The following is a 19,015-nucleotide window of genomic DNA, read 5'->3' as shown; positions in this document are numbered from 1 at the left end:
ATTTCTAATAATTTGCTAGCCAAGCCTTGAATATTTTGATGTACAATGGAAAAAGGCTGCTTAGCTGTTGTCTTACATACTAGTTTAAATCTAGCTTAGGGCTAGTTTGTCTATCAACACTTAACCTAGGTTGATGTATATAATTACTACTACATAAAATTATAGTAGATCGATGGTCTGCTACTGAACATGTATCAGACTGGTTAATAATTTTATATGCTATTAACATAGCAAGTTCTCTCTTATATCTAGATGGCAGATACACTGTATTCTTTGTCAAACAAAAAGATTTTATACAAGAATTTATGTCAAAGTATATAAATGCATCACTATGATGATTTGTTAAATTATATAATTTTAAATTGATATTATAGATAAACTTGTTTTGATTTTGTGTCAAACCAGGCAAATATGGCAATGTACACAACATAAATTTGCATTTTGTCTCACTACTAATTTTCAACATTTTTTGAAATCCTATATCAATGTCATGTTTTTTTAAATTAAAACTATCTCCGTATAATATAATAACAATACTATTTTCCTTAAAACTAAAATTATCTAACGAATTCATGATATATGTAAATGAACTATTAGGAGTGCAAAAATTGGTTACTTTATGCCCTAAGTTGTTAAGCAAAGCGCCAAATCCCTGACCTATATTATCTGACAACACAACAATTTCCTGCATGGAAAGATGTTTTGTTTTACTAGATGAGGTATTTGTTTGAGGTATTTGAAAATATCGTTAATTTACAACCGTAACTATTGAAACTCGATTAGCTGCACTAAGTTTTCAAATCCGCCACTGCATCTAGGCCTAACCCATCCGATGTACAAATAAAACACGGTAATTAAATACATAAGTTTCTTTTATTGTAAATTTTATAGAGAAACTTTTTCAAGGTCGCGTCATGGCAATACCGTCACGTCATCGAGTAAGGCGACGATTTTGGTATCTTTGAATCCAAATCCAAAATCCAATCTTGCCAAAGAAGTTTCACTTCTGACACGTGTGCGTACACGCTCTTTTTTAAACGATATGTTACGAACTCCTTCTGTCAATCAATGATGTAGAACAAGGCAGAACTCGCATCTCGGTTACGGTATATGCGTGTAGACCATATAATTTCGTTTAAAAAAGTTATATTAAGAATCTCCTCCGTGAGAATGTCGCTTTAAGGAAGAGCATGTTCAACAAGAATTGTTTTTATATGTGTCTAAGAGCCTATAATTACCTTATTGTAGTAGTCTATAGTCTATGGGCAATTTAGTGTGTATGTAAGTTTGAATTACGTTTATGTACCTATAGCTAGCATAATATAGTATTATAATATGTAATAATAGCTAGCATGTCTCTACTCTTGTGAACCTGAGAAAAACTAACCGAAAAACTAAGGATAGCTCTATCAAATGCTATTCAAATATTCATAGATAGCAAAAAATGGTTTTAAAATTAAACAATTTATTTTACGAAAGCGAATTGGAAGTGCTATAAACATAAGAACAATTTTCTTTAACGTTCCGTGTCACGCCGCATCATTGTATATATTTGGATTTCTGTAAGTTTCTGATGAATAAAGCTGTCATTATAGAAATTGTGACAGTGTGGTTATCTGTATTAAATACATTATACATTGATAGTTTCCTTTGAAACATGGATAATTCCTTTATTGTAAGTGTTCAATATAATCACTTTCGTGCGTGGTGTTGGAATCATCACTTTTTATAACATTTTATTTAGTAAGGAATAAAGAAATTATGACCCTTAGGGTTTCTTGGAATATTTCAGGACCATTTGAATGTACCTTGCACCCATTAAAATTATTCTAAAAAGTTAGACTGTCTGCAGTACGGTACAATTCAATACATTAAAATGGTACATTCGGTTCAAATGTGGGAACGCCACTAAAAACGTTTTAGTAGAAGTGCACATCAACACAGTTAAAATTTCTTCTTGTAGATATGTAAGGTATATTCAGTTAAAAATAATGTATTTAATTATGTCATATCATAGTCATAGTCCCGATCATGCGATAAGATTCGCAGAAAAATGACGAGTGCACATCACTAGATGCAAATATCAGTGTATTTAAACATATTTACGGATGAAAATCAGAGACCACATTAGATTATTGTTTACATAGCAGATGGCTAAGTTGCAAAAAAAATGATATATAAATTAACCAAATCAGCACCTGCTTAGTTTCAAAAGAAGGTATTTGTTATTACATTATTACAACATAAGTATAAATTTTGATTGAGGAAATAGTAATGATAAATATTCTACGGTTCAGTAATTGTTACACATACATACGTAGAACTTATGGAATAACTGTATTATTTGTAATTATAACACTTATTTGTAATTATACAGGGTGTAATCGTTAAGTGTGCACAGGCGATTATTCCGTAACTATTACAGATATCAAAAAACTTTAAACTGATATCGAAAGTACTTAACCTAATGTGTATAATGATGGAATAAATTTTTAAAAATAAAACGATAAATATTATAAATATAATTACACCCTGTATAATATAGTTTGCGATAAAATACATGTGAAACTACCCCTTGTACCACATAACTAGCTGTGCTCTGCGGTTTCACCTGCATTGCTCCGTTCCTGTTGATTATATTATGTTGATATTTAGGTTTTAAGGCATTGAAATGCTTTATAAATATAAATTTATAAATAATAGAAAAAGTAAATCCTTTAAATTTATAATTTTATACTGAGTGATAATTAATTTTAATGCAATTTAGCATGATTATTATAATTTCAAAAGCTTATTTAATTACAGCTAACAATATTTTAATCATCGGATATTTAATTGTGCAACTACGAAATCAAATCTAAATATTCTACCAAAACACTATTAGTTGCTACATGACCACTATAATCTATACTAATATCACAGACTAATAATAATCTAATATTATAAAGAGGTAAGGTTTGTAATTATGTATGTATGTATGGCTTTCACGCATAAACTACTGGACCGATTACAATGAAATTAAGCACACAAAAAATATAGAGGGTAACTTGGATTAACACATAGGATAGGTTTTAGCCCGGAAATCCCACGGGAACGGGAACTATGCTTTTCTTTGAAAACGCGAGCGAAGCCGTGGGCGGAAAGCTAGTATTTAATATAGGTATGTACTTTAAATATGTATACTCTCAGCGTAGGATTGATTTGAAGTCTATAAACAAGGGTATTTTGCTTTCCTTATAGATTATATTGAAGCTCGTACCTACTTTCACTATGAAGAAGTATCAATACTTTTACAATATTAAATTTATAATTTCTAAACCGTTTACGAGCAAGCTCTACCTTGCTTTTCTAAAACAATTTGACGTTATACTAGGATATAATATTCGAAAAAATCTTTTTTATTAGGTACCTACCATAATACAAGAAAAATATTCGTTTGCATTTATTTATAAGATACAAAATAATTTCCCTTCAAATCATTTCGATATGGCCGTGACGTCACATCCTACCAATCAAAACCAGAGGGGTTACCATGATGTCTTAAAGCAGTATTACTTCCAGTGTGATAAAGTGCTGTCGCTACACGACCTATATATCGCTGGAATAATGACAGCGCGCTGTCATTATTCCACTTTCGAAATAATACTGCATTAAGGGTGCTTTTCTACCAATAATGTGCGAGGATGTGTAGCGAGGAATGTGTTTGTTTAGTTTGAAGTTTGAAGCGTTTAGCGTTTGAAGTGATACTATAGGCACAGAATACAATATAATAGTAGCTAAACGCTACAGAACGGACACTCTCCGCCTCCCGCCAAAATGTTTACACTTACCTCACCCCGCACGATCGTGATTAAAATGGGCCACATTTTTCTGCAAGGACGATACGCAACGAAGATTGACAACATTAATCAAATTGACTTAAAGTAATTTTATTATTTTGGATTTGTGATTATCGTTTTTCGTAGAAAATGGTTAGATATTGTGCTGTTTACGGATGTATTTCATCAGAAAAACGCGAATTTTTTTTTTACGCTAGTCACAAATGTGCCAGCCATAAAGCGTTAACACACACATTTGCAGTCTCTACAGTGTGACTGTCAAAACGATAATTTTGTATGGAGTGTCCGGGGTGTGCTATAAGTTATTATTTTACAAACACATTCCATTACATTTGACTGAACGGTTGGCTTGGTTGGTAGTGGCCCTGCCTTCCAAGCCAGAGGTCGTGGGTTCGATTCCCACCCGGGGCAAATATTTGTGTGATGTTTGCTCTGTGTCTGGGTGTTTATTATCTATGTAAGTATTTATTTAAAATTATATATATGTATGTTTATCAGCCATCTGGTTTCCATAACACAAGCGAAAGCTCAGTATGGGATCAGATCGTGCCGTGTGTGAAAATTGTCTTGAAATATTTATTTATTTATTCCACACTACACATCCTCGCACATTATTGGAAGAAAAGCACCATATAGGGCAATATTGAAAAAAGTCACAACCACACTAGCACATTGTAAATAATTGGCTAAACACTTAGATGAGCTAAAACAGTCGCCAGCTCGCTCCAGTTACCGCATGGAGGAAGCATTCACTTCGTTGTACTGTTTATTATACTAATTTTAATATACACCTAGTTCATTATACAAAGTTATTTAAAAGGCAAGTGTTTATGGGCGGTGGTGACCACTTACCATCAGGTGGCCCACCTGCCCCTTTGCTTGCTCTGACATAAAAAAAAAACATAAACTATAACCTATGACTCCATCTAATCTCTATTTTATTCTAACGGTGCATTTACATCAAATGAGCGAATGCTCATTCTAATATGTCAAATTATTTTAATGTGTTCAGGCGAAAAATTACCTTACTTATAAAAAGTTATACCTTTTTTTTGAGAAATATCTGTATCGGTGTATCTACATCTACATCTTGATGCTAATAAACAAAAATTATTGTTCGTGCATTTGTTTATTTGGAGCGACTCATCTCCAAAACGGCTCTACCAATTTTCATGTGACGTTATTCCAAAAAGAAACTCAGGATACTTTTATTTTTAGAAACTATTACAATTGCTTACGAAAGAGTAAACTAAATTTAGAGCATCTCTATTTCAATTAAAAAGATAAATAGTCGTTTTTCTATCCTAGTAATAACATACATACAATAATGCTATAAAAACTCGGTTCTTGGTCATGAAGGTTATCCATAAAAATTTAACATTTTTGTTTCAAAACGTCTTACTTATATTAAACAGGTTTATTTTCTATGTTTCTATACATATAAATAGCATCAATTATTTGTAGAACTTAGATCTCCAACAAGCCTCTTAGTCCAATATTTTCCTTCCTATTGCAGTTTCGTAATGCTGTATTAAAAACCTATCATTATGAACGTTACGTGCAAAATGTACGTAACTCTCGTAATCATATTACCCTCGATATTACCCAAGTATCGGTTTTTAATAATTTGCAAGTCTAGCAAACTTTTTTTTTATATAGATAGCAAATGGTCGTTGCCGCGCAAAAATATAGTGTTCTTTTTTTTCTACACTTAGCTGTCAAATAATTATAACAAAAACATTAGGAAAATTTATACATTTTATAGTATTTAAATATTTAATTTAGTTTATTAATCTATTTCCGTAATAGACAAAATACAAAAAATAATAAACAAAATGTTTACAATTAATGTACATAAAATTCCTGTTCGATCGATTGTTGTGATCTTTATATACTGCTCTACATTTCCCGCAATTTTGAAAGCAATGCTTTTTTTATATAATTTGAATAAATAATAACTTATTCATTATATCTATACTAATATTATAAAGAGGAAAGGTTTGTGTGTATGTATGTATGGTTTACACGCATAAACTACTGGACTGATTTTGATGAAATTTGGCACTGACAATCTTTAGACCCTGAGAAAAAAAATAGGCTACCTTTTATTGCGAAATATGTACCACGGGCGAAGCCGGGGTGGACCGCTAGTTATCATATATTTTATTACAAGCTAGCTAGTAGATATTTGTGATAATTCATTTTATTATTTTACGTGTGAGACGCAAAAAATAAATTATTAATTTGATTTAAAATTTATTACCTACTTTCAGCTTACCTTCAGATGACCTTGACAAAACATTATAGGCTATATGAAGAAAGTGAAAATTTTATTACAATATTTATGTAGTCCGGTTTATTGACCTCAAATAGCATTATAAATTATAATCCTACTAATATTTTATAAGCTGAAAGTTCGTACGGATTTTTTTTTTATATCAAAGGACTTATGTTTTTTCCTATTTTATTCAAAATCAGGTGAATTATTTTGGACTACGGACTTTAATTTTTACTAAGTAGTACCTATCTATCAGGAAGACCTTGCGCAAGATGGGAAGATGACTTAGTTAAAGTAGCCGGTGTGGATTGGTTGGAATTAGCCAAATCTAGAGAAGACTGGACAGCCTTGGAGGAGGCCTTCACCTGCAGAGGGGTTCTAGCAGATGAACAAACTTAGATTGTAGTTACTTTTATTCATATTTTGCTTTAAAATTACTTTCTATTTTTTTAAGTTACATTTATTTTTGTTATGTTTATCACTGTCTAGAAATAAAAGGCTTTTTTATTTTTATTTTTATTTTTATTTATTTACCTATCTATCAACATTTTGACTCTATCCTTCATTTGTTTAATTATAACTAGTTTTACAAATTTAAAATTCTTTTACAATATAGAGGAGCTAATAAATATGGACAAAAAAAGGTTTAAAATAATTAAACGTGTTCGATATCCAGTGATTTGAAATTAAAATCATATTTTGATTGTTAGATACGACAGTACACTTATGAAACAAAATGTAATTGTGTCAAGGCCAAGTTTAATTATTACTAAAATTGGGAAAACAGAAAAAACTTATTATTTATTGTTATTATATAAACTCCAAACGTTTATTTGTTTAATATTTATTATTCTGCTTTTTACATTTATTCTCTTATTCAGAACAAAAAATATTTCGAGTAAGTATAATATTATAATATATTGCGGTATTTAAACGACTCTATAATATTATGGTAAAATGTTAAATATTACTTCAAACGTGCGTTTCTAATCCAACGGACCTATAAAACTCAATCAGAAAAACATAACTGTAATATAAACTTTAATTTCAGAGTTGCAAGCAACTGTAAATTTACACGTTACAAATGTGAGGAAAAAAATATTCGCAATTTTCCTCAATTTTCATTGCATCTACAATGTAAACAACTTACCGGCAAAATTGTAATCCACAATAATCACAACACTCACACAGAACACAAACCACAGAACGCATTCATGTCCATAGCCCAGATATTGTTAATTAAAAAGTTAAGAAAAAAAAAACAAAATGTCAAAAATTTAAATTTCGAACGTGTGAAATGGCGGCGCGCGCGGATGTATCGTCAGCCGGCCAGTGAATGCGTGCACAGATCATATCGCGGTTACGTGGTCCAAGTTACGGTAATGTTTGGCTACACGGATTAAGCTTCGATATTTTTATTACAACACGATAGATGTGACCTTATAGTCCATTCTTTTTCAACTGTGCTGAATTATCATTCAATGCAATGTATAGAAATAGACAAGTAAATTATCAAGTGCATTACGATTTGATTTATAAGTACTAGATTGTGTTTATTGCATTTTTGATGCAATACAATTACAGTCTATAATGATATATAATGATAGAGGATAAAGAATATAAAGCTAATGTCAAATGTTGCTCTACATATAAATGCATATAAAATACAAGCTTTTCGTCCATGTAGTCAAAAGAAAAATCCGCAAAGTTGTCATTCCCATTGGATTTTCAGGATAAAACCTATCCTAGAGAGAATCTCTTAAACCTCAACCTATCTTTAGGATTAGGCAAAAGAAAATAAATGATTTGTTACAAAATTCACGGATCTCTATTTTTCTAACCCCATATCTAACAGTAAAATCGTGCAATGATGCGAATCTCAAACGTGTTTATTTATAACATAAATGGCGCTAGAAATTGAATTAAAAGTAAATCAAGTTCTGAGATTTACTCCTTGTTTTATCGTGAAAGTAGAGTTTTTACTTTTATTCCTATGTGAGTTTTCACGGAAAAACTGTGTCGAAGAAAGTTTTCTTCGTAGAGAAATATATTACTGGTTGTGTCTAATAGTACTTATTATTTAGTTGGATATGTTTTAAGATTGATTTTAAAGACTTATATTTAATGAAAACCATAGAGTCGTCATACCATAGAGTTCCGTTCCAGCCTTTTAAGACGTCCACCATACCATAGAGTAATAAAAAAAATTCTGTTCATAAAATTCTTCATATAGAGAGAGAGATTAAAATTGCATAAGTTTAACAAATCAATGATGAGTGTAAAGGCGTGTAACTACGTAAAAGATAAATCATTTATTCAAATTATTATACCATATCGAAAGTGAATTAATTATGTGTTTTCTAAATTAAAAAGTCGAATTCCGTGACAGCGATCTTATCGGGTACTTTAAAATACATAAATAGCATTTAATTATACATCACTACATATGAGCTCATTCTGTTGCTGCTCATTCATTTTGTTAAAAAATATGGATTGATTCAAAGCTAATATGAAAGACAAGACATCAAGAATTTAGATTTAATACTCGATTTTATACCCAAGTAAAGGTTATGCTCTACATTTAGGGACTCCACTGGAAACATATTAAATAAGTATGTATATTATTTATCTTAATTTTTACGTTATATAAAGATGTTATTATATCCAAAATTTACATTGATATAAAGTTTTGTATATATAATATAACCATATACAAAATTTTATGAAATGTGTACGATGCTTCGGCAAGTCGTGTCGTTCTGTCTACACACGACCTCTAAAACGAAGTTAAAAATGGCACTCCGCAAGCTTGTTTATTTTTTAATATTTTTACATAATTTTCTTAATTTCTTCACCTATGCTTCATTTTTTAACTTCGTAGGCATAGATAATAAATACGTAGATAATACGCTTGCGTTACCGTACGTATATACACTCACATAGATAATACGCTTGTGTTACCTCTCTTTAAATTAAAAAACCTGACCTAGTCAAGTAAGTAAATTATACTTATATTTCACTCAATCCTAATTTTAAATCTACAAAAAAATAAATGAAAACAGGAATTTCCTTATTACAAGGAAAAATTAATTGTTGTACCCAAAAGAATTCCCTAAAATACCGAAGTATTTGCATAAAAAATAGACATCAATAGATAGTTTGAGAAAGTGAAACAACCAGTTTTATGAATAATTAAGAATTGAATGAGTGATCTCCACTTGGATGTTCATCGTGTTATATTTTCGTGCTTTCCAATACGTTATAAATTATAATATATTGAGTTAAATTTTTGGTTGGTTTTTCAAGTTCTTGATAACTGAAGAAATTATATGCAATAAGGTTAACAAAGAAAGGAGTCGTCTACTCTAGACTAGACGAGTATTCATATATTATAATTATTGTTCTCTAGTCACTAACAATATTTTAAATCGATCGCCTAAATATGTATACCTAATTAGCAAGTTTTACGCTTATCAGGGAGACTCTGCTTATAAGTTTAAAATTATTTATGAAATGCCAAGGCCATAAAGACCTAATTCTCAAGCTTTTATTGTAAACAATTTTCCTATTTATACTCACTACTAATGAGTTTCAATGGGTTTCAAAAATATAAAAAGTACGTAGGTACCTACTAAATGAAAAAAAATCTCATAAAACCTACGTTAAAATTTTTTATCAAAATATTCTAACATTTACAATCTTGACATCATTCCTACGCTTACACATAATTGTAACATATGTACATACAGAATGATTCACACCAGCTACCGTACAACCGTTCGCCATAACAGTTCTAAATGCTGCTTCTTAATTATTATTTTATTTTATTGCAGTTAGAGCAACGTAGTAAGTTGATTCCGTTTTTTAAAAGAGCTAATAAACGCAATTTATACCAATAAGTAAATTCGTCTGTTTGTAACGTAAGTGGTTTTGTATGTCATTCTGTCTGTCTATTTACTCCTACTAAACTCTGAAACGGCTCGACGAAATTTGACGGAACTTTCAGTGACAGATAGCTGACATAATAAGAATTTCATTTAATATTCTAACAACCCACTGCATGTCCTATTAAAATATCTATAAAATTCTACAATAGTAAGGGGTTGAAAACCGTGAAAGTTTGCAAGTAGGTATGCATCGATGGATGGATGGATGAAAATTTTATCCAGTTGCAACAAGAGTGAAGCCGCAGTGAAGATTTCGCAAGTCATATAAAATTATACGAAATATAATAACCGTCTGTTTCACTAAGTATGAACATAGCATTAGCAAATGCAACTAATTGCCAATAATCTACGTTCGCGTGGTGAAACTGAAATCTTTCCAGGCATTTATCTTTTGACATTTTCCATACAATGTTTACTCTTAGGTACAAATTCTATACATGTATTAAGAAACTAATAGGGTTTTATGTTTGTTGTGTACACGATACATAGCTGATAACTTGCAATGTTTAAATTATGAAAGGTAATAGGTACTATCACAGACTAATAATAATATACTACGTATACAAGTACTATTATGATAATCCAGTCTGTAGGTATTTATGCTCTACAAAAGGTGGCGTAGAAAATGTTTTGAAACGATATTGTTTAGGTATGAAAGGTTAATCAAAATCCAAGTTTTCGACCTTGACGGACCCAGGCGCTAGCCGCCATCTTGAATTAAAGGTGCTAAAATTAGGTATATTTTAAATAACTTCTCAGTTGTTTACTAAATCACAAAAGTGTCTATGAGGGGTTCAAAGAAGACAAAATTACCTACATTTTTTTCATGCATGATTATTCTGTAAGTCTGAAAGGTAAAAAGTTACAAGCGACGGAAATAATAATATTTACAGAAATCATATAATTTTAATTTTGTTTAAAAATAGTACAGCTATCATTTTTTAATTCTCTTTGATGGCCCGGGCTGGTTAATGGTGGCTTCTTCATTATCGTCGCTGAAATTTTCTGTTTCATTGTCTGTATTTTTAGTTTCCAACCATGAAATTTCGTCATCATGACCAGAAGAAATCGAAGACGCTGGAGCACGCTTTCTAGTAAATTTTTACGGAGGGGACATGGATAAGGAATCCTTAGAAGATATCCGATCTGAACGATTCGTAAAGTTATCAATAAAAAGTAAATTTAATCGACGAAATTTCATGGTTGGAAACTAAAAATACAGACAATGAAACAGAAAATTTCAGCGACGATAATGAAGAAGCCACCATTAACCAGCCCGGGCCATCAAAAAGAACAAAAAAAGATTTCTGCACAATTTTTAAACAAAATTAAAATTATATGATTTCTGTAAATATTATTATTTCCGTCGCTTGTAACTTTTTACCTTTAAGACTTACAGAATAATCATGTATGAAAAAAATGTAGGTAATTTTGTCTTCTTTGAACCCCTCATAGACACTTTTGTGATTTAGTAAACAATTGAGAAGTTATTTAAAATATACCTAATTTTAGCACCTTTAATTCAAGATGGAGGCTAGCGCCTGGGTCCGTCAAGGTCGAAAACTTGGATTTTTATTAACCTTTCATACCTAAACAATATTGTTTCAAAACATTTTCTACGCCACCTTTTGTAGAGCAGAGGCTTTTACATTTCCCCACAGACTGGACTATGAATGCATATTGATGATATCTTTTCACTTTTAACCGCCCAATTTTATAGTCATAAATCATTATATTCTTATTCACCTATCAATAAAAATGTTAAAGTATACATAAGCATATACATATTACATAGGTATATTACATACCATAGGTGTTGGATGACCTAAATATGAGATAAAATAAAAATATTTTAGCCTTATCTTTTTACAATAATTAACCAGTTACTTACTTGAGCGTATATAATAGTCTTTCAAGAATTGTCAGCATCATCATCTTAGAAAATACTAGCTTTCCGCCCGCGGCTACGCCCGCGTTTTCTAAAACCTAATAAATTATATACTAAAACCTTCCTCCTGAATCAATCTATTTATTTAATAAAAACGCATCAAAATCTGTTGCGTAGTTATAAAGATTTAAGCATACATAGGGACATAGGGACAGAGAAAGCGACTTTGTTTTATATCTACTATGTTGATGATTGTATTTTTTTTTTCATTAATCGCCATTAATTAAATAGAATCCACCATGAAAAATCGGCGAAAAATATGATATTTTAAACCTTACAAATAATACAGTATAATAATTAGTAAGCAAATGTTAAATTCATTGCTCTTGATACATGTTCTAAATAGTAAAAAGCATGACGGTTCGGTCATTAATGTTAATTTTGAAGCAACTGTTTCATGCCAATGAAATTTTTTAATTGGCATACTATGTACTTGAATGGGAGGTATTTTTCAACTCTCAAAAATTTTAAAGGTTAGGTTAGTCTCTATTCGTTATTTATTATCTACTAGCTGTGCCCCGCGGTTTCACCCGCATTGCTCCGTCCCTGTTAGTTTTAGCGTGATGACATATAGCCTTCCTCGATAAATGGGCTATCTAATACCGAAAGATTTTCAAATCGGACCAGTAGTTCCTGAGATTAGTGCGTTCAAACAAACAAGCAAACAAACTCTTCACCTTTGTAATATTAAGTATAGATTCATACTCTCTAAATACATATAAAAAAGAGGACATAAATCTCTAAGCAAATAAAAATACAATGATTGTGTTTCAATTCATTTAATAATTACATTTACATGTTGAATGTAAAAAAAATATTTAATTTAAATCGTTCTTAACTTTATTTGAAATTAATAATGAATAAAAACTTATAATTTAAATTATTTTCTTCGACGTATTGCAAGCTTTCTGTGGTAGCGACATCTAGCGGTAAGTAGCATGACTACGCTTTGATCGTAACATGACACCCCAGATTCAGTATACCTAAATGTAGATGGCGCTCATATAAATTTATGGCTTTCAAATAATTTTAATATATTTTTATGTAGGTTATGATATTAATCACAAGTACTGCAAAAAAAAACTTTCATACATATTTTATTATAAATAAAATAATTCTTATTTTGATACCTCAAGCGTAAAAAAAATAATTTCTACTAAAATATTATTATTTTGGGTAATTTTACACATTTATGAAAATCGAGTTTGTTTTCACTTTCAAATTCCAATGAAATAATCCCTTTTGCACTATGGTCAACTTTCACGCATTTAGTATCGAGAGAAATTGTTTTTCATGGTCCATTGATGAATAAAATTATATCTTTGTTTCATTGCCCTCAGCAAGTAAATAATACAAAATATTTATTAGCAAAAAGTAAGATTTTTTTATGTAATTATTTTTTATACTTGAATTAAGGTACCTACTTACCAAAACTGCTTTCAATTACATACTATTAACTTATAAATATGTAACTAGCTGTTGTACGCAGCTTGGACTCAAGGAAAAGATAAATTTTCATGTTACAAACTTTCATCCCCTATTTTATCCCCAAGGGGTAGAATTGATCAAAATCCATTCTTAGCGGATGCCTACATCCTAACATCTACCTGGATGTCAAATTTCAGCCCGATCTGTCCAGTGCTTTGGGCTGTGCGTTGATAGATCACTATGTCATGGTCAGTCAGTCAGTCACGTTTAAGTTTTATACAAGTTTTATATAATATTTAGATTATTTCCTTCCCAGGTAGTCAAATTCGCATTCCAATAGTTTAAATGTATTCTCGTAGATGTGTTTTATTTAGTTATTTCAAAAATGTTCAAATTTCAACTTTAAAAATACTCTAGGTGTTTATTAAACCTTGGTTTATTTTTCACAGTCTCTCTTTAATTGATAGTTCATTCTTCGTTACAAAAGCGTTGAAAATTTTACAATTACTTTTTTATGACCGTAATTTTTGGCATTTATTTGATAAAGTCTTGTACAATAAGACGTCGAAGATAATTTTCCTTTATTTTGTTATTATTTCAGTTTTTGTAACTTGATGAAGGCAAATTTAATTGAGTACCTATTACCATCATTTATAGAATTAAGCAAAGTGTTTTCGTCTTTAAACTTATTATATTACTAGCTGCGCCCCGCGGTTTCAGCCGCGTTGCTCAGTGCTCTGCTCCTGTTGGTCTTAGCGTGATGATATAATATAGCCTATGGCCTTCCTCGATAAATGGGCTATCTAACATTGAAAGAGTTTTTCAAATCAGACTAGTAGTTCCTCAGATTATATTATTTTTATAATACATATTAGTATTGATGCGTTATATTTACTGATTTCTTTGTTTCTATTTTCTCATACCTTCAACATTAATATATAAATATAAGTGTGTAGTCGGAGTGGTCTTTTCATGCCGAATAAGTTTTTTTTTAATTAGTGATTCAAGAGGAATCAGGAAGGTTTTAGTACCTCATATAATTAAAAACTTTTGGTCTCCCGCAAATGGCTTTCATATAAAAGATTTCAACGCGCATGCCCATTTTGTCCATAGAGAAACATGATTAGCAGAGAAAAAAAGATTTAACGCAAAAGAGAGATATGTAAGTACGAGTAATTTAAAACAAGAACGAATAAATTGCGTATCTAAATATCTACATTTATAAAGCCATCAAACGTCTATAATAATGGAGCCTCAACTTGGAAAGTGTAAAGTGCTAAATATTTTGTTCATTTTTTTGCAAAATCTGGGTCTTGATTATTATGAAAATTCATTATGTACTGAGTTGGTAAATATACTTTCTTACTTAGGTCAGTCTATACCTAAGTATTTATGGGTTTGTTTAGGTTTCCCGATAAAAATGCCTAACAGCAGACGCATGTTTACAGAAAATTACCATTATTCTAATCATGTGTCTAATAATGTAGAGACGAGACCAATATGTTATCAATATTTTATGTATTTTTATTTATAATAAACTAGCTGTGCCGCGCGATTTCACCCGCGTGGCTCCGCTCCTGTTGGTCTTAGCGTGATAATATTATATAGCTTATATTACTCGTGGATAATGTAGCTTTCGAATGGTGAAAGAATTTTTAAAATCGGTCCAGTAGTTTATGAGCCTATTCATTACAATCAAACAAACAAACAAAGTTTTCCTCTTTATAATATTAGTGTAGATAAATCTACATTCTACAGGTATCGTCGTAATGTATTATTTTGATTTATAATTATTAAAAACTTCTCTATAGATGCACATACATACTCTTAAATACTTTGGCACTATCTTCTCTAGAAATTCCGTTTTATTTTACATGCCATAGTAACATAAAACACGAATTATTCTGTTGGGTTAGTAAATGAGTTTTAATTGAAATAGATTTGTTCTCCAGTCTCCATTTAACCTAAATAAAAGCAATTGATTTAAGATTATACAATCTATAAACTAATCCAATTGATTTACCGCGAAAGACGTGACCGAATAAAAGCCGCTTATATGCATTTATTTAGGAGCTTTCTAATTTACAATAGCATTCATATTTTATTCACAGGATTTATTTATATTATGTTACAACCATTAATTTTCATTCACATTATGTTCAAGAAGTTGATCGAGAATATGACTAATTTGACATATGACAATATGCGGTTTGCACGCCATTTAAATTGTAGAGCACCTTCACCAATTTTTTTTAAACAAACTGATCTTGTCAGCAGTTTGCCTTAAAAAAGGAATTATATTTGTATTTGGGGTATAAAAAAAGATTAAGATTTACGCAACTTTAGAATATCGTCAATTTATTGAATAATAAACCTTACAGACGATTTTCTCTACAATCTTAATAGTATAAATAAATCTCGTGTCACAATGTTTATCCTCAATGGTCTCCTAAACCACTTAACCGATTATAATAAAATTCGCACACCTTGCGCAGTTCGATCCAACTTGAGAGATAGGATAGCTTAAACATGTAGGTACCACGGGCGAAGCTGGGGCGGACCGCTAGTAGTGTATATAAATTGACGAAAATCCTGAAGTCCACTGAAACATACGAAAGAAAGACACAAACCGTTACCTAGTTACTATCATTGTTTCTTTATTGTACAATGTACTTGTACAATGTACATAATAATTATGTTCCTGTCACCATAACACGTTGCTAATAGCAACCACTAACGACACCTCGCATAGCTCACATCTTAATACATATCACGCATTGGTCGCGCTCCGACGAACTTGAACGTTTCATATGGGTTGATATCACCCGTTCTGGGTAATGCATCTTATTAACATCATTGGTTCCGTTGTTGATATAAATAAAAACATGTTTGTCTTTGAAGAAAACTGATTTATACTTACGTAGGTAGAGTTTATAATCCTAAGGGACAAAAGTTGTCTTAGTATTAGTCGCGACTCAATAATTAAACGATTTATTTTTGAGTCCCTGCTAAATAACTGAAAACTGTATCAGTTCAAATTTCGAACATAACCTTAACAGTGCAGACTTTAGATTATTTTATCTAACAATCTAGTCTAAGTCGAACGTAGGAACAAAATAGAGATTGGAAGGATATGTAACAAAGGTAGGTATAAAACATTTTTGAAAGCTCCAAATTACCTTTACAGTTTTTGGCAATCAAGCAGGTGTTCTATATTTTCATACTAACTTATTTTTAAAGTGAAACTTTTATTACATCGTCTCAAACTTTTTGGTCTGTGTAGCGCATGTCGCGTGACGGTCGGCTGCCGAGTAAGTATAAAGCAGTGTTCGGAACCGTACGATAATTATTATCGTACAAATACGATAATTTTGTGCCTAAGTTTCACTTTTACCGTGGTTTCATAAAACCACACAACATTTTTTCTTTAGTTAAAAGACAGCGAGCTACTCTTAAAATTGTACAGAGGCTACCAATTATAAAATATTGTGTTGAAGCATTATGTAAAAGCATTATGGCTGTGCAATAACGATCTCGTACTCGGTGGCACGAAGTGACCACTGCTGACCAGACAGATCGTGCGCATCGGTATGATAGCAACCGAAGACACGGTATAATTTATTAGTCTGTAATCACACCTTTTACCCACGCTATAGGTAAAGTGCCTATAATATGTGACTAGAGTAAAATATATTTTTTTTATCTTTGTTTATGTTCTATAACCACTAAGTGTAGGTATGTACCTAATGCAGTGCAAATTTCTTTATCGGTTAATAGATTCTTAAGCCGCTGTAGGTATGCATACATAGTACATACATATTTGATAATGACGATAAAAACATAAGCGCGTCATTAATTATCCATAATTACCTATTATCGCCATTCGTGTACACGAACTGATTAATATCTTATATATAAAAATGAATCGCAAAATGTGTTGGTAAGCGCATAACTCGAGAACGGCTGAACCGATTTCGATAATTCTTTTTTTATTATATTCCTTGAAGTACGAGGATGGTTTTTACGTAGAGAAAACGTAAATATGTACCACGGGCGAAGCCGGGGCGGACCGCTAGTATATAATAAAAATATGTTATACCTACTGTAAACATACCTATAGATATATGATCCACTCAGATTAGTCAGATTAGTAAAAATTGACTGAAATTTGTCCTGAAATTAATACCTGTATTGTCCGTCAAGATATTGTCTATGAGAATATAAAAATAGAGTATATTTCATTGTATCACTGTATGAATGCGTCTTCACAGACATGGCCGATCGGCTTCAACGATTTTTATGCAATTTTAATATTGCACTATAAAGGTAAATTAATGTCTAAAGCAACTATCGTGTGTGTTATTTGACTTTTGTAATCATGCAACATTTTGAACTAATTTACATACCTACTTTAAGTTTTTATTTGCCCTGTATTTATAATCTTGAGTCAGTGCCTCCTCTAGGCAGTGATGTGGAACTGTTTATGCACAGATATAAAGAGAGATATCATTTGTTTTTGTTTCAGGTTCGTTTTGCCGGTGAAGAGAAAATAATACTATTTTTAACATCTCTATCCTATGGGAGTATCTTCGAATCACGTTGGCGTATATACAAAGCACTTAATAGATGTAATAGCATCAGCTTCTTCTTATAACACTTACCCAAAGTTTCCAGGATAGCATACAGCATGACATTTATGTCCGTTTCCGCTAAAATGTTGCCCACCGTTGAATATCACTTCTGAACAACAGGGTGATGAATACCGCCCACTGTCTGATTCGGAAAAACATGATCTAGAGCCCTCCGTGTCACCCCAGTGGTCTTCGCGAGGGAGAGGATATCGCCACTCCGGGGTGCCCAAGCGGTAATTATACATGGAGTCCCAATGCATCGTCAGATCTGTACACTTCTCGACGTACGCCCCCGCCAATTGCTCCATATATTGCTTGTAGAGCCGCTTCTGCCGCTGACTCTGGGATACATGCAAACGCAGCACGTTTAAAAAACACATCTTTTATCCGTTGCCGTTCGTACAAAACTGCTATCCGTGGTATTTTAGAAAACCCAAGTTATTAGCGTAACGCTCGAAATCTGTCGTTATTTATTAATAATTACTTTCCTTGTCATAAATCGCGTGAAGACATTTTCATTGGAAAAACTTTCTTGATAAAAGTTAACAATGAATGGCTCATTTTTGTTATTGTTGTCTATGGTCAGTCGGGAGGACAGAAGCGCGTGACGTTTGCGGCCGCACTGCCGCGCAATCCGCGCAATCGCCATAATAGCTTTACATCAAATTAAATCGCATTTTCTCGAGGTGAAAAAACGGAACTGTTTACCGAGGAAATGTAGCACAACTGAAAATAATTACATTCAAATCCGTAGCAAATATCTCTAACTATAATGGTATTATTTAAATTTCGCTTTGGCTGACTGGATTCAAATGTTTATTCTCACTCAATTCTTTTGACAAAATAAAATTTCTTCGTTATGCAAAAATCTTTATTATAAGTAAAAAAAGCAAACATCGCAACACACATAATGTTAATAATTAACATACAAAAGATATAATCAC

General features: G+C 31.5%; 1 protein-coding gene across 2 annotated transcripts in view; it reads right to left on the bottom strand.

The window, feature by feature from the left end:
* f (espin protein forked) overlaps positions 1 to 18,660 on the bottom strand; it is an 82,151-nt gene extending 63,491 nt beyond the window's left edge. The window contains exon 1 of one of the 2 annotated variants that reach the window (XM_090111790.1): positions 18,102 to 18,660. In XM_090111790.1, coding sequence (XP_089967916.1) covers positions 18,102 to 18,451 — 350 coding nt within the window. In that variant the 5' untranslated portion in view covers positions 18,452 to 18,660. The remainder of the gene's footprint in view (positions 1 to 18,101) is intronic. The other variant, XM_090111789.1, reaches the window with a different exon arrangement.
* Positions 18,661 to 19,015: the final 355 nt, after the last annotated feature.

This window comes from Colias eurytheme, chromosome 17, assembly GCF_061535395.1.
Source record: "Colias eurytheme isolate Ceu_HAF_F1 chromosome 17, ilColEury1 Martin Lab GWU primary, whole genome shotgun sequence".
NCBI lineage: Eukaryota > Metazoa > Arthropoda > Insecta > Lepidoptera > Pieridae > Colias > Colias eurytheme.
Note: the sequence above shows the minus strand (reverse complement) of the source record. Positions and strands in the feature narration are given on the sequence as shown.